Here is a 12817-nt window from a genome sequence, read left to right as displayed (position 1 = left end):
CTTCATGACTCCGGGCCGGGGACTCCGTTGGACGGGGCATCCAGAGGAGACTAAGTCCACCGAGGCAAGCGCTCGGGGATTGCCACGCGGCCTGCTGCCCCCATCCCCCTCGCCTGCGCCCCCCGGAAGGAGGAGCAAATGGGGTCTTAGGGGATGTTCGCGGTGAATCGACAGCTGCAGCCTTCCCTTACTCTGCTTAACAAGGCCCGTGGGCGGCTTTGCTGGCCCTGGGCTGTGACTGTGGCCAGGCCCCACCCCCATACACCTGCAGGGGTGTGACCTCTGCTGTGCGGAAGACAGACCCACCCTCCCTCTCCCCATCAGCCGGCTTGTGGTGCAGCAGCGGGAAAAGCTGGTTGGAGGATGGGGGGCAGGGCCCCGGCAGTGCACGCAGAGCTGGGGAGTCTGGAAACCAAAGCCTCTCTCACAAGAGAAAGCTTGGGACCGCTGCTCCAATCCCTACTCCCCTGTGTCATTCAGAAAAGGATGTCTCTGCCAACTGGAGCCTGGCAGTCAGCATGGACTGGGGCATGGGCTGCACCTCCTCAAACCCTCCCCTGAGACCCTAAGCATGGGGGGGAATGATGAAAACAGCCAAGGCCAGGCCCATCCACAATCCTTCTCTTTCCCAGTCTGAGCTGGCCTTGCACAGCTCAGCGCAGCCCCATCCTGGCCGGCCTGCCCCTCCCCACCTGCAGGCCCGGCCCCTTTGTCTACTCCTTCTGTCTGTCCGGCCTCACTCCCCTCAGTGGGTCTTTCCCATCACCCACAGCTGTTATGCATTGCCTCAGCCTAAAAAAAAAGACCTCTCTACTCCAGTTCCCTGTGTCACCCACGTTTCTCACCCTCCATTTCCAACAAGACTCCTTGGTGTCCTTCTCTCTGTCCCCAACCCCGGCCCCCCAGGCCCTGCCAGGCATCCCTTACCGCTCAGCAAAAATGGTAATGTCCTTATTTCTCCAGAATAATTACTGAAAGTGGGTTTGTTACAACAAATAGTTTGGGATGGGAATTCCCTGGTGGTCCAGTGGTTAGGACTCTGAGCTTCCACTGCAGGGAGCACAGGTTTGATCCCTGGTCAGAGAACTAGGATCCCACAAGCCACGCGGCACAGCCAAAAAAAAAAAAAACAAAGTAGTTTGGGGATTTTTTTCCCACATCCGATGGATTATTAATAGTAAATGAGCCCTAGCTGTCACCGGTGAGCCATGGCATGATGACAGACATGTGCAAGGCCGTGGGGAGGGAGGCACCATGCCAGCTCGGCCCCCAACCCAGCGGCGCCCTGAGTCTTCCAACGGGGCCATCTGCGTCTTTGAGATGTGCCTATGCTGGACGGACGGAGAAGCAGCTTCTTTTACAGATGCACCTGTCTTTTCCATCCCTTCAGAAAGCCATCCTAAGTCCAAGTGGAATGGTACACTGGAAACTGACACAGTTTGGACAACGTACCTTGACTTCCAGCTGTCAGAAAACTGGTGCAGTACACCGATCTCGTTAGGCCAGGGCTCAAGACTGCCACCTGGCAGAGAATTACACAGCACATAGACCCACTGGCAGAGTCCGGGGAAGGGCGGGGCTGTGGATTCAGCTGGGTCCCGCAAAAAGAAATGTTGACGTCCTCACCCCAGTTACCTGTGAATGTGACTTTATTCTGAGATACCATCTTTGCAGATATAATTAATAATCTCAAGATAGGGAAAAGTCCAAGGATTTGCGGATTGGGGGCAGGGTGTGGTGACTCTCCCTCTCTAGACTGAAGCCTGGGCACCCCTCGCCACACACACACACACACACACACACACACACACACACACACACACACACACACACACACACACACACACACACACACACACAGAGCAGCCTCCCAGCCCTCTGACAGGGGTTCCCTCGGGCATGGTCCCGATGGCATTTCTGCACAGAGAACATATGTCAGTGGGAGAGGATTTGGTCTAAGATCAGAAAGGGATCCATTTACCGTTGAGAGAAAGTTCTCCCTCAGCAGCACGGTGCGCGAGGGGGGCTAAGGTGTGGGGAGCAGCCTCTCCAGACGCCAGTCTGCGGAGTGGTTGTAGAAACAGAAGTGGCCTGACGTCTGGGAACAGCACTGAGGACCCGGCTGGGGGCCTGGAGCTGGAGAAAGGACGGAGGGCAGGAGGGGGCGGCACCAGCGACAAGGCACTGCTGCCAACCAGCGCCTGGCCCTCAGGGGGGAGCAGGAGGGAGGAGGTGCTTCCCACCCTGCCTCCCTCCTGCCCCAGGCTTTGCCCACCCTCACTGGTTAATATCTCTTTGGAACAAGCGTCATTTCATTAGTTCACCACCTATAAGGGGGATGGAGCCTGGGGGCGTCACTCCTCCGGGCCACCCAGCACCACGGCTCAGGCACCAGGACCACCAGGTTGGGTGTAGGAACGTCCAGAGAACTGCCCGGGCCTGCAGGACAGAGGTGGGGTGTGATGGGCACAGCAGGCAGCTTGGGGTACCCAGAAAGCCCATGAGGTCTGAGTAGCCCTTGCAGAAGTGTCTGGCTTTGAGAGAGATTCCCTGGGGGTGGGAGGAGGGGAGAGAAGGAGATCCAGCCACTCAGAAAACAGTGGGCAGGAGGGCAGGTGAGCTCCGAGCAGGGGAACGAAAGGCTCAGCCCTGGGCTGGCAGGAGAGGTGCCCGGCAGCTGGTCAGTCAGACAGTCTGGGGGTGAGGCAGGGGTGGGGAAAGGCCGGTTCCCCAGCCCGAGTGAAAGGGGTGGGGGGGAGGGTGGGCAGGGAAACCGGAATGGGCTTGTGCAAGAGGCTGGGGGAAAAGCAGGAGTGGGTGGAGCCTGGAAACACCAGCCCAGGTCCCTGCGGGAAGGCCCAGGGTGGCAGGGTGGCGGGGTGGCAGGGTGGCGGGGTGGCAGCGGCCAAGTCCCAGAAAGCCTCGTTTCACTTTCTAGTCCGTAGTGTCAGAGAAAACCTGGACTCAGGAAATATTTTTTATTTTAATATATTTTTTTAAATACCTGATATGTTGACATCAAAGATCCAAAACCCAAAAGGTTCCAGATGGTACCAGCGGGGGTCTCGCTCCCACACTGGCCCTCCCAGGAGACCAGCGGCCTGTGGTTCCTTCCAGAGACGGTACAGGCCTGTCTTGCATAGATAATAGATCTGGAAAAATTTTGTTTAAGCTCTCAATTTTACGTTTAAAAGTTATATATAATTATATATGTATTTTTAAAATCTTTTTCAAAACGGTAGTGCATTGGAACACAGTCCTGCCTTTGCTTTTTTCACTTAACGAGATATCCCGGCGACTGTTCCATGTTCTTATCGTGAAGCCATAAGCATCCTTCTGTCTGGCTGTGCCGGAGCCATCGCAGCCACCCCCATGGACGGGATCACGGCTGTTTCCAGTCCTTTACTGTTGCAAATCGCCGTGGGACTGACTGGCCCACTTGTCCCGCTGCACCTGGCCAGATGCGCCCAGGGTCAAGTCCCAGAAAACACACGTGCGAGAGCATTGGCCCTCATGATTTCAAAAGATATTTCCAGTTGACCCTCCACAGAGACCTCCACGTTGACACTCTACCTGGCAGGTGGGGAGTGCTTGTTCCCCTATGGCTTGCTTACGTAGCGTGCTAGCAAATGTTATCTTTGCCAACCAAATAGGTGGGAAAAGGCAGTTGGTGTAGTTATAATATATATATATATTTTTAAGACAAAACCCATACTTTTATTACAGTTTATTTATTTATTTTTGGCTGTGTTGGGTCTTCGTTGCTGCATGCAGGTTTTCTCTAGTTGGGGCGAGCGGGGGGCTACTCTTTGTTGCGGTGCACGGGCTTCTCATTGCGGTGGCTTCTCTTGTCGCGGAGCACGGGCTCTAGGCGCGTGGGCTTCAGTAGCTGTGGCTTGCGGGCTCAGTAGTCGTGGCTCGCGGGCTCTAGGGCACAGGCTCAGTAGTTGTGGCGCATGGGCTTAGCTGCTCCGCGGCACGTGGGATCTTCCCGGACCAGGGCTCGAATCCGTGTCCCCTGCATTGGCAGGCGGATTCTTAACCACTGCGCCACGAGGGTAGTCCCTCTCCTGTTATATTTTCATGAGTATTTCTTTTTCTGAACTATTGCTTGGACCTGTGTCTGTTAGGAAACAGTATTTGGCTATAAGAACACCAGGAAAGCAGTGGCTTAAAGAAATTAGAGGTATCTTTGCTCACATAAGCAGTTTGCACATAGGCAGTCCAGGGTGGGTTCAGCAGCTCTGTGGTGCCATTAGGAACTCATTCTCCTTCCTGTCTGCTTATCCAGCCTTAGAATGTACCCTTTGCCTTGTAGTCACAAAATGGCTGCCCTACTCCAGCATTGCGTCCATATCCCAGAGAGAAGAGGAGAAGGACAAACAGTATAAGGCAGGCACCAGCTGAATCTCCCTAACTTTCAAGGCGCTTTCTTGGAGGCCACACCTAGCAATTTGCCATCAGATCTCATTGATTGGAGCCATGTGCCACATCAACTAGGGGCCTGGAAAAGTTTTAGCTGGGCACGTTGCCTCTCCCAACGAGACAGCTTTCTCTTGTTAGGCAGGGGCTAGTGTGGGCATCCGGCAGCCTCAATTTCCTCTGCCTACTTTTCTGACTTCGGTCTTTGCGTCACTGATTAGCATGAGGCCCTGTGTATTGGTGACATGAATCTCAAACCCTGGGTTGCAGTAAGAGCGGCGTCCCGGCCCCGGCCCCTGGTCTAGCTCTGTCCTTTCCCTGTGGTTCCAGCAGGCAAGCTGGGCCTGTGAACCCTGAGGGTCTCTTGTGGGAATTACTACAGGTCGTGAAGAGCCGGCAGGCTGTGGGCCTCTGCTTCCCCTGCCCACAGCCCAGCCCCTCCCCAGGACTGCCCACGAGACCCTTGTCGGAGCACTTGCCGCTCTCCCCGGAACCTGCCCTGGTCCCCAGACTCAGGAGTGCTGAACTTGACCAAGGCCCAAGAGTGTATCAGGAGCTCAGATGCCCTTGGGTGTAGCCCTCTGGCCTCAGTGACTAAGGCTGGCCCAGGACTCGGGGTCGGCTCCGTGCTGGGGCCTCCTCAGTGGGGTCCAGGCCTCACCCTGCCTTCTGTGCTAGCCTGGCCAGGAGGACCTGGCCTAGGGCTCAGTGCCCTCTGACCTGCGTGTCACCTCTGGGCCTCGGTCTCCTCCCTGTGACCTGCTGGCCTGACCTTCCCGGCGGAGAAGACCTGGCATGTGGGCCAGAGTGTCAGGTCCTGCCTGGCTCCTCCCCTTCCCAGACCCCTGGGCCGATGCAGCCCTGCCTGACCCCCCTCACCGCGGGCAGGTAGCATCCTGTAGCCGCAGGCTCGAGGCTCTGGCCTTATTAAAAATACACATTCACCCCCCCCAAACACAGACGTTCAAGTGAACGAGAAGTGGAGCTGCTGTTGTCTGAGCCTGGGAGGCCGGGGAGGCTGTAGGCAGGCATCCCACGGTGCCATGCAGCCTCAGCACGGGCAGCGCTGACTCAGGGCATCCTCCATGCCAGCCCTGCTGACGCACTGCTTTCCGAGCTGCCTGTTCTGGGCCCCCCGGGCTTTCTCTGACCAGTGCAGTAAGTTAAAAGCGGGGACTGGGGCCCAGCTGGGGCTCGTGCCCTCTGGTGTGGGCACAGCCCAGGGGTTAGAGGAGCCTGAGGGGGCTCCTCTCAGGCAGGAGGCAGGAGGCAGGAGGCAGGATCCTGGTTGCTGAGACCAGAGCTGACCCCGAGGCAAGAGCCCCCCACCTCCCCTCCTGGCTGTGCTCCGTAGGGAGGAGCCTCCACTCTGTGCCCCACCTGCACCGGGACATCACAGGGTCCCCACGGCCTCCCACGGAGGCAGGATGCTCCAATCCCTCCCTCTTGAGCGCCCATATGACATTCCAGCAGGGAAGGGGCAATAAACCCGGTGTGCGCTGCCCGCTGAGGGGGCCAGGCTGTGTCTGACCCTGAGGGGTGGTGGTTAGGGATGCCTCCCAGGTCAGGTGACATCTGAGCAAAGACCTGATGGGAGTCGTGGAGCAAGTGTGCAGGGAAGAGCACTGCAGGCAGAGGGAACAGCCAGCACCGAGTCCCTGAGGACACGTCCCGCGTATTGGAGAAAAAGAGGGCAGCTAGTGTGGCTGGAGTGGAGCCAGGATGGGGCGGAGGCCGGGGGTGGGGTGCGGGGGACTCAGAGGGAGCTGGGCCTGGCCGGCCGTTTTTTTTTTTGCGGTACGCGGGCCTCTCACTGTTGTGGCCTCTCCCGTTGCGGAGCACAGGCTCCGGACGCGCAGGCTCAGCGGCCATGGCTCACGGGCCCAGCCGCTCCGCGGCATGTGGGATCCTCCCGCACCGGGGCACGAACCCGCGTTCCCTGCATCGGCAGGCGGACTCTCAACCACTGCGCCACCAGGGAAGCCCATTGCCGGCCCTTTTAAGGACCCTTTGTGGAGGGTTCTCAGGAAGGACAGACACGATCTGACTTTCATTTTACAAAGAATTGCTTGGCGGCTGGCGGGTTGAAAATACACTGAGGAGGAGAAGCGGGAGAGCAGCTGGGACCCCATAGCCGGAGCCGATGCCTGGGACGGTGGGGTGGGCATCAAGGGCTTGGTCTGAACAGTGGAGCAGGGCATTGTGTTTACGGAGCCGGGCAGGCGGGGGAGGGCAGGTCTGGGCAAAGCCCATGGGGTCAGACACCCAAGCAGGGAGGTAGAACAGGGGCAGAGAGCGCTTCCCGAAGTCCAGGGAGAGCCGCCCGCGCTGGCGCACGTTTGAAATCAGCACGTGTCAGCCTTGGCAGCCGATGAGTTCACCCAGGGGACAAGTGCAGATAGTAGAGGAGAGGAAGAGGAGCCCGGGAGCGGAGGTCAGAGGTCAGAGGTCAGGTCGGAGGAGGACGTCATTACCCCGGATCAGATGGGGTCCCCGCAGGAGCCCAGAAGCCACTCGGGGCACTGGAAGGGCAGCTGAGTTAATGTCGGGCCCGGCCCCTGCCGAGGGAGGAGGGGAACGTCACCCCACTCGCCTCCCGTCACTCCTGCAAGTATGTCTCACCAGCAGAAGCCAACTGTGCCCAGAACCCCCCCAGAAGTGGCTGGAGAAGGCGGCTCTCAGGCCTTCAGCCCCTGAGGTGCAGAGACTGGGAGGGAGTGAGAATGATGCCGTCTGCCCGCCGCCATCCAGCCACCCCGCTCACACGCGTGGGGTCCAGGGCTCTCCGAGGTCCTGGGCTCGTCCAAGACCCCTCAGATGATCTCATTACTCTGTTGTTTTCTTAGAGTAAAGACAAGGGAAGAAATCACAGAGGAAAAGGTAGATTTGATCTCAAAACAAAGTAAAAACGGGACTTCCCTGGTGGTCCAATGGTTAAGACTCTGTGCTCCCAATACCGAGGACACAGGTTTGACCCCTGGTTGGGGAACTAAAATCCCACATGCCACATGGCGCAGCCCCAAAAAAAGAAAACAAAGTAAAAACCTCTACGCTCTACATGCTAAAAAATGTTTTATGCAAAGTTAAAAGGAAAATTACAAGCTTACTACAGATAACTATCACACTAATGACCATGTTAATTCCCTCAATATGCAAAGAGCTCCTAAAAATATTATCCAAATAAAAAAGGTTAGCCAAGGATATAAATTGATAATTCACAGAAGAGAAATACAAATAAATGTCCAGTAAATGTATGAAAATTTCATTGATAATAAAAAATTCAAAATAAAGCAAGGGAATGCCAAAATTTATCTAATAGGTTGTCCAAAAAAATTTGGGGGGAGGAGGGGAATGATACTGCTAGCAAGAGTTTATTTTGATGTGTTTTACATCTGTTGGGATCCCGTTCTACATTTTCAGTTTTACACGGTATTAAGTATTTTGTCATCTTACTATAAGTTTTCCAGAAACTTCATTGTAATGGCTGTGTCCTACTCACCCACAACACGGAGAGATCGTATCTGATTCCCTGTGTTGACATTTAGGCTGTTAATACTTTCAACCACTGCATGTACCGTTGCCCTGAGCTGCTTGTACGTGGATATTTTCTGCTTTTTGTCCGGTTTCCTTAGATTCCCAGAAGGGTGGTTACTGGATTAAAGTGTATGGAAAATACAAGTCTCTTAAAACATATTTCCAGATTGCTTTCCAGAAACACTCACCAGCACCGTCCCACCAGCCCTTCCCATTGCTGCATTGGCAACATTAGACATTCTTTTTTTCTTATTGTCAAAAACTTAACTGGTTTTTTGAATAGGTAACATGTGACACACACAGGTCACAAACCCCACAATATTCCAAAGAGTAAGTAGAAAAAAGTCGGTCTCCGCAAACACTAATTCCCTCCCCCAGAGATTTTCCTTGCTTGGTTTTTTTTTTTATTGTGGTAAAATACACATGACATAAAATTTACCATCTTAACTGTTCTTAAGTGTACAATTCAATGGCATTAAGTGTGACCACATTCACGTGTGACCATCACCACTGTCCGTCTCCAGAACCTTCTCACCTTCACAAACTGAAACTCTGTCCACATTAAACAACAGCTCCCCACTCTCTCCCCCTACCCCCCGCGCCCCCCCTTCTACTTTCTCTCCTGGGAATTTGAATCCTCTAGGGGCCTCATATGACCAGAGTCACACAGGACTTTTCCTTCGGGGTCATTTTCCGTGTTTATTTCCGTCTTTGCCCCACTGCACTGTCACCGCCCAGGAGAGCCGGTGGGACCGATTCCTGGGGGAGGACCTGCAGGGTCCGAGGGTCAGTGTTCCTGGGGGCTGGGGTGCTGCCCACTGCTCCGGGGGGCACTGGGGACCCCCACATCGGGAGGTGGCTGCCCTCTCCCCTGGCTTGGCCGGCGGCCCCCTCCCGAGCTGTTTCTCCTGCAGACCCTGAGCCCCCAGGAGCAGGCGTTCGTCATGGAAGTTCTGTCCGGGTGCCTCGAGTACCGGAAGCTGCTGACCATCGTGGTGGACGCCTTCTATGTGCGGGACGGCCGGCTCTGCCTGTGGACCGATTACAGCCTCTTTGAGGGTAGGTGCCTGTGGCCAGGCACGGTGTGGGGCCCTGCGGGCCAGGCCCTGGCCTCCTCGTCAGCCGCAGGCCCTCGACAGTGATGGCACCCCCCACCCCCACCCCGTATGAGACGACGTCATTTGTACTGTTGTATCAGGTTATCATTTTCACGTGGGCCCAGATGGAGCGCTTGCCTCTGGTCACACGACCTGCTGGAGGCGGGCGCCTTCAGCTCAGTTCGCTGCACCTGCAGTGCACCTGTCAGGCCCTTAGCCTCTGGCTGACTCCCCCAGGGTCAAATGCCGGGGGCCCAGGGCGGGGACCCCCATGTCCTCCTCCCCACTCTTGCACCCTCTCTCCTTAGTGATCTGCTACCTGGCCACTTTCCAGCTGGAGGAGCTCGGCTTTCAGCTCTTCTGTAGCATCGTGAAGTCCCAACCCGTCCACAAGGTGTGCAAGGTGAGCCCCACCTGCCCCAAGTTCTATTCTTAAACCCAAGGTCAAAGGTCTGCCCCATCTGGCACTGACCTCTTACCTTTCTGGCTCACTGTAATGAAAGAAACTGCTGGGTTTGTTCTGTGTTTAAAACGAACCCATACGCTCTCTTTGCTGCAAACGTGCTCTTTTTGTGCCTGGGGAATTTGTTTTCCGTTCCTCATGGTCCGGTGGGTGGTAGCTGCTGATGCTAGCTGTTAGTCACGACACGGAGTCCTTGCCTGTGCATCCAGGCCTCTGGAACCTTCTTGGGCTCCTCTGACTCGTGACCAAGCTCCAGGCCCAGGGCAGCCTCTTCTTCCTCCAAGAGGGGCTGTGTGGCTTTGCGGGGCCGAGGGAGCATTTCTGAGTGGGTCTGAGGATTGGTACCCTTCGAGAGAGAGCCTGCAGGAGCCCACCCCCCTGCCCTGCCCGGGACCACTCCTGTGGCTGTCTGTTTCCTGTGCAGAAAGCCCAGGACTCCTGGGCCTGGGGGCCCGCAGGACCACGAATGAACCTGAGGGTCCTGCCCTCTGCCGGCTGCTCCCACAAGGCATTTGCTGTGGACCCGGCTTCCTCCGCAAGCAGCTCTTGCTTCACCCTCACAGTGACCGGGTAAGGTCACTCCTACGGGCACTCATCCCACAGTTGAAGAAACTGAGGCACAGAGAGGTTCGGTAACTTGCCCAACGTCACACAGCACATGAGTGGCAGAGCCAGTTCTTGGACCAGGCTTTCAACTGTTGGCTCGCTCCTCCTTACTTGGCTTGGCGGGGGGGGTGATGGACACACACACAGTCACCAGACCAGGACAGGGACTCCCTGGAGAAGAGCGGGGAGAGCTCAGGCCCCAGGAGTGCTTTGGGGCCTCTCTGGAAGGAGGCTGCAAGCTCTGCAGAGGCAGCTCAGGAAGGGTAGGGTAGGAGCCTTCCCACTGCCCCCGCCTGGGGAAGGGGAGACCTGGAGCAGTGACACTTGCCAGGACCACAGGCCCCAGAGATCTGTACCCTCCCCCAGCAGGTAACCTGAGGCAGCATGTTATTTTTTTTTTATTATTATTATTTTTTTTTGCGGTACGCAGGCCTCTCACTGTTGTGGCCTCTCCCGCTGCGGAGCACAGGCTCCGGACGCGCAGGCTCAGCGGCCATGGCTCACGGGCCCAGCCGCTCCGCGGCATGTGGGATCCTCCCGGACCGGGGCACGAACCCTTGTGCCCTGCATCGGCAGGCGGACTCTCAACCACTGCGCCACCAGGGAAGCCCCAGCATGTTATTTTTAATGACTCGTTTTTCTGTCTACATATAAATGTAAGCAACTCACAATGGGTAAATATTTGCATAGTTATCTTAAGCAAGGGCTTCACTTTTTTTATATAAATTTATTTATTTATGTATTTATTTATTTATTTTTGGCTGCCTTGGGTCTTTCCGGCACGCGGGCTTTCTCTAGTTGCTGCGAGTGGGAGCTACTCTTCGTTGCGGTGCGCGGGCTTCTCATTGCGGTGGCTTCTCTTGTTGTGGAGCACGGGCTCTAGGCGTGCGGGCTTCAGTAGTTGTGGCACTTGGGCTCAATAGTTGTGGCACGTGGGCTCTAGAGCGCAGGCTCAGTAGTTGTGGCGCATGGGCTTAGCTGCTCCGTGGCATGTGGGATCTTTCCGGACCAGGGCTCGAACCCATGTCCCCTGAATTGGCAGGCGGATTCTTAACCACTGCACCACCAGGGAAGTCCCAAGGGCTTTAATTTTATGACAGCATTTTCTGAGAGATCTTTGGAGACTGCCCAGGGCCAGCTTCCCGGCTGGAGAGCCCGCACTTGGTTCACGCTGTGCTGTCAGAGTCTTGAAATTCTTAATAACTGTTGAGCAAGGGGCCCACGTGTCAGTTTGCAGTGGTGGAGCCAGCCCTGCCCCGCCTTGGCCTGCAGAGCCTGCAGAACCCATGGAGAGCAGCTCTTGGCCAGCACAGCGCCTCCAGTGCAGGTTCCTGGGCATTTATCTCCCTGAAGAGTTTCTGGGAGAAGATTCATGGAAACGGCCCATTCACACTCCCAAAGGAGCTGGGAGCTGCAGGAGGTGGTGCGGCACCCCACCAGGGCCCTCCTTCCTTGGCCCACACCTCATGCCCCAATCCCCACAATGCCAGTCCCATTAGGGTCCGCCCGCCTCGGGTTCGAAGACAGGGAGCAAGCTGTTGAGGACAGGACGGCTGCCCAGGGAACCCCTCAGACCACACCCGCGTGCTGTCACCACTGTGGTCAGATGAGCTGGTGCTTGGGCAGCCTTGGCTGCGGTCCCCTTGGGAGATAGTGCTGTATGTGGGCCAGTCTAGGGGGCCCTGGGACAGCACCTGGAGGGGTGCTGGCAATCCTGTTCCCTCCAAGGACGCTCACACTCACATGCTGGAATCCTCTGGACGGCAGGGAACCCACCCGGAAGCCCACCCCCATTCCAGCCCGTTCCCTGGGGGGGCTGCCTCCACCACACCCGCAGAGAGAAGGAGGCCCCCTTTAGGAGGGCCCTAGCCCCAGGGCGGGGGGCAGTATGTCCCCACGTGGGGGTCAACAGACCAGCTGCACTGCGTGGGAGGAGGGGGCTTGGGGATGGAGGGGTGGGCTGGGACAGGGAGTGCAGAGACCCCAGGGCCCAGCTACGGGGGGGCGGGGCTGGGAGGGGGATTGCAGAGACCCCAGGGCCCAGCTAATGGGGGCTGGGACGGGGAGTGCAGTGACCCCAGGGCCCAGCTACAGGGGGCGCTGGGAGGGGGCGTGCAGTGACCCCAGGGCCCAGCTACCGGGGCTGACTGCCTCCTTCAGACAGGAAGGGGGAGCAGGGCTGAAAGAGTGGGTGGGAGAGAGGTGGGGGCACTGAGCGGGGTAGGGCGGGGAAGCTGAGGAGAGGCCCCTGGGGTGGGGTGGGGTGAGCAGGGGCCAGGCTGCCAGGTGGGAAGCTGTGGAAGACTCTAGAAGGACACCTGGCTGCTGCTCCGTGAAGAAGGGCGGGGAGGCCTGAGGGGAGGTGGGAGGTGAGCACGTGGCTGCGGGGCAGCGGCCCCCCGGGGAGGCAGCCGTGGGGACCAGAGGCCCTGCCCTTGCCCACCGCTACCCCCTGGCTCAGCCACTTGAGTTCACCACGGCTGCAGGGACGCCTGCTCAGCCCACCAGGCCCCACGTGTGGCCTTTACTGCCCCAACAGCCACTCAGCCAGAGAGGGGCGGACAGGCTTCTCCAGCGGGAGTCGGCCCAGGTCCACAGAGGGTGCGAGGGGTTGGAGCCCGGGGGCCCACGGCAGGCAGGGACCCACTGGCTCAGGCGGGAGCCCCGGCGAGTGAGGGGCAGCTCCCCCAGCCCA

At 57.4% G+C, this 12817-nt stretch overlaps 1 protein-coding gene across 1 annotated transcript in view; it reads left to right on the top strand.

Annotated features, from left to right (window-relative positions):
• CFAP99 (cilia and flagella associated protein 99) overlaps positions 1-12817 on the top strand; it is a 40677-nt gene that overhangs the window by 4858 nt on the left and 23002 nt on the right. The window contains exons 3-4 of the mRNA XM_060148876.1: positions 8871-9015; positions 9362-9456. Coding sequence (XP_060004859.1) covers positions 8871-9015; positions 9362-9456 — 240 coding nt within the window. The remainder of the gene's footprint in view (positions 1-8870; positions 9016-9361; positions 9457-12817) is intronic.

Source organism: Lagenorhynchus albirostris, chromosome 4 (genome assembly GCF_949774975.1).
Source record: "Lagenorhynchus albirostris chromosome 4, mLagAlb1.1, whole genome shotgun sequence".
NCBI lineage: Eukaryota > Metazoa > Chordata > Mammalia > Artiodactyla > Delphinidae > Lagenorhynchus > Lagenorhynchus albirostris.
This window is presented reverse-complemented; position numbering and strand designations above follow the sequence as displayed.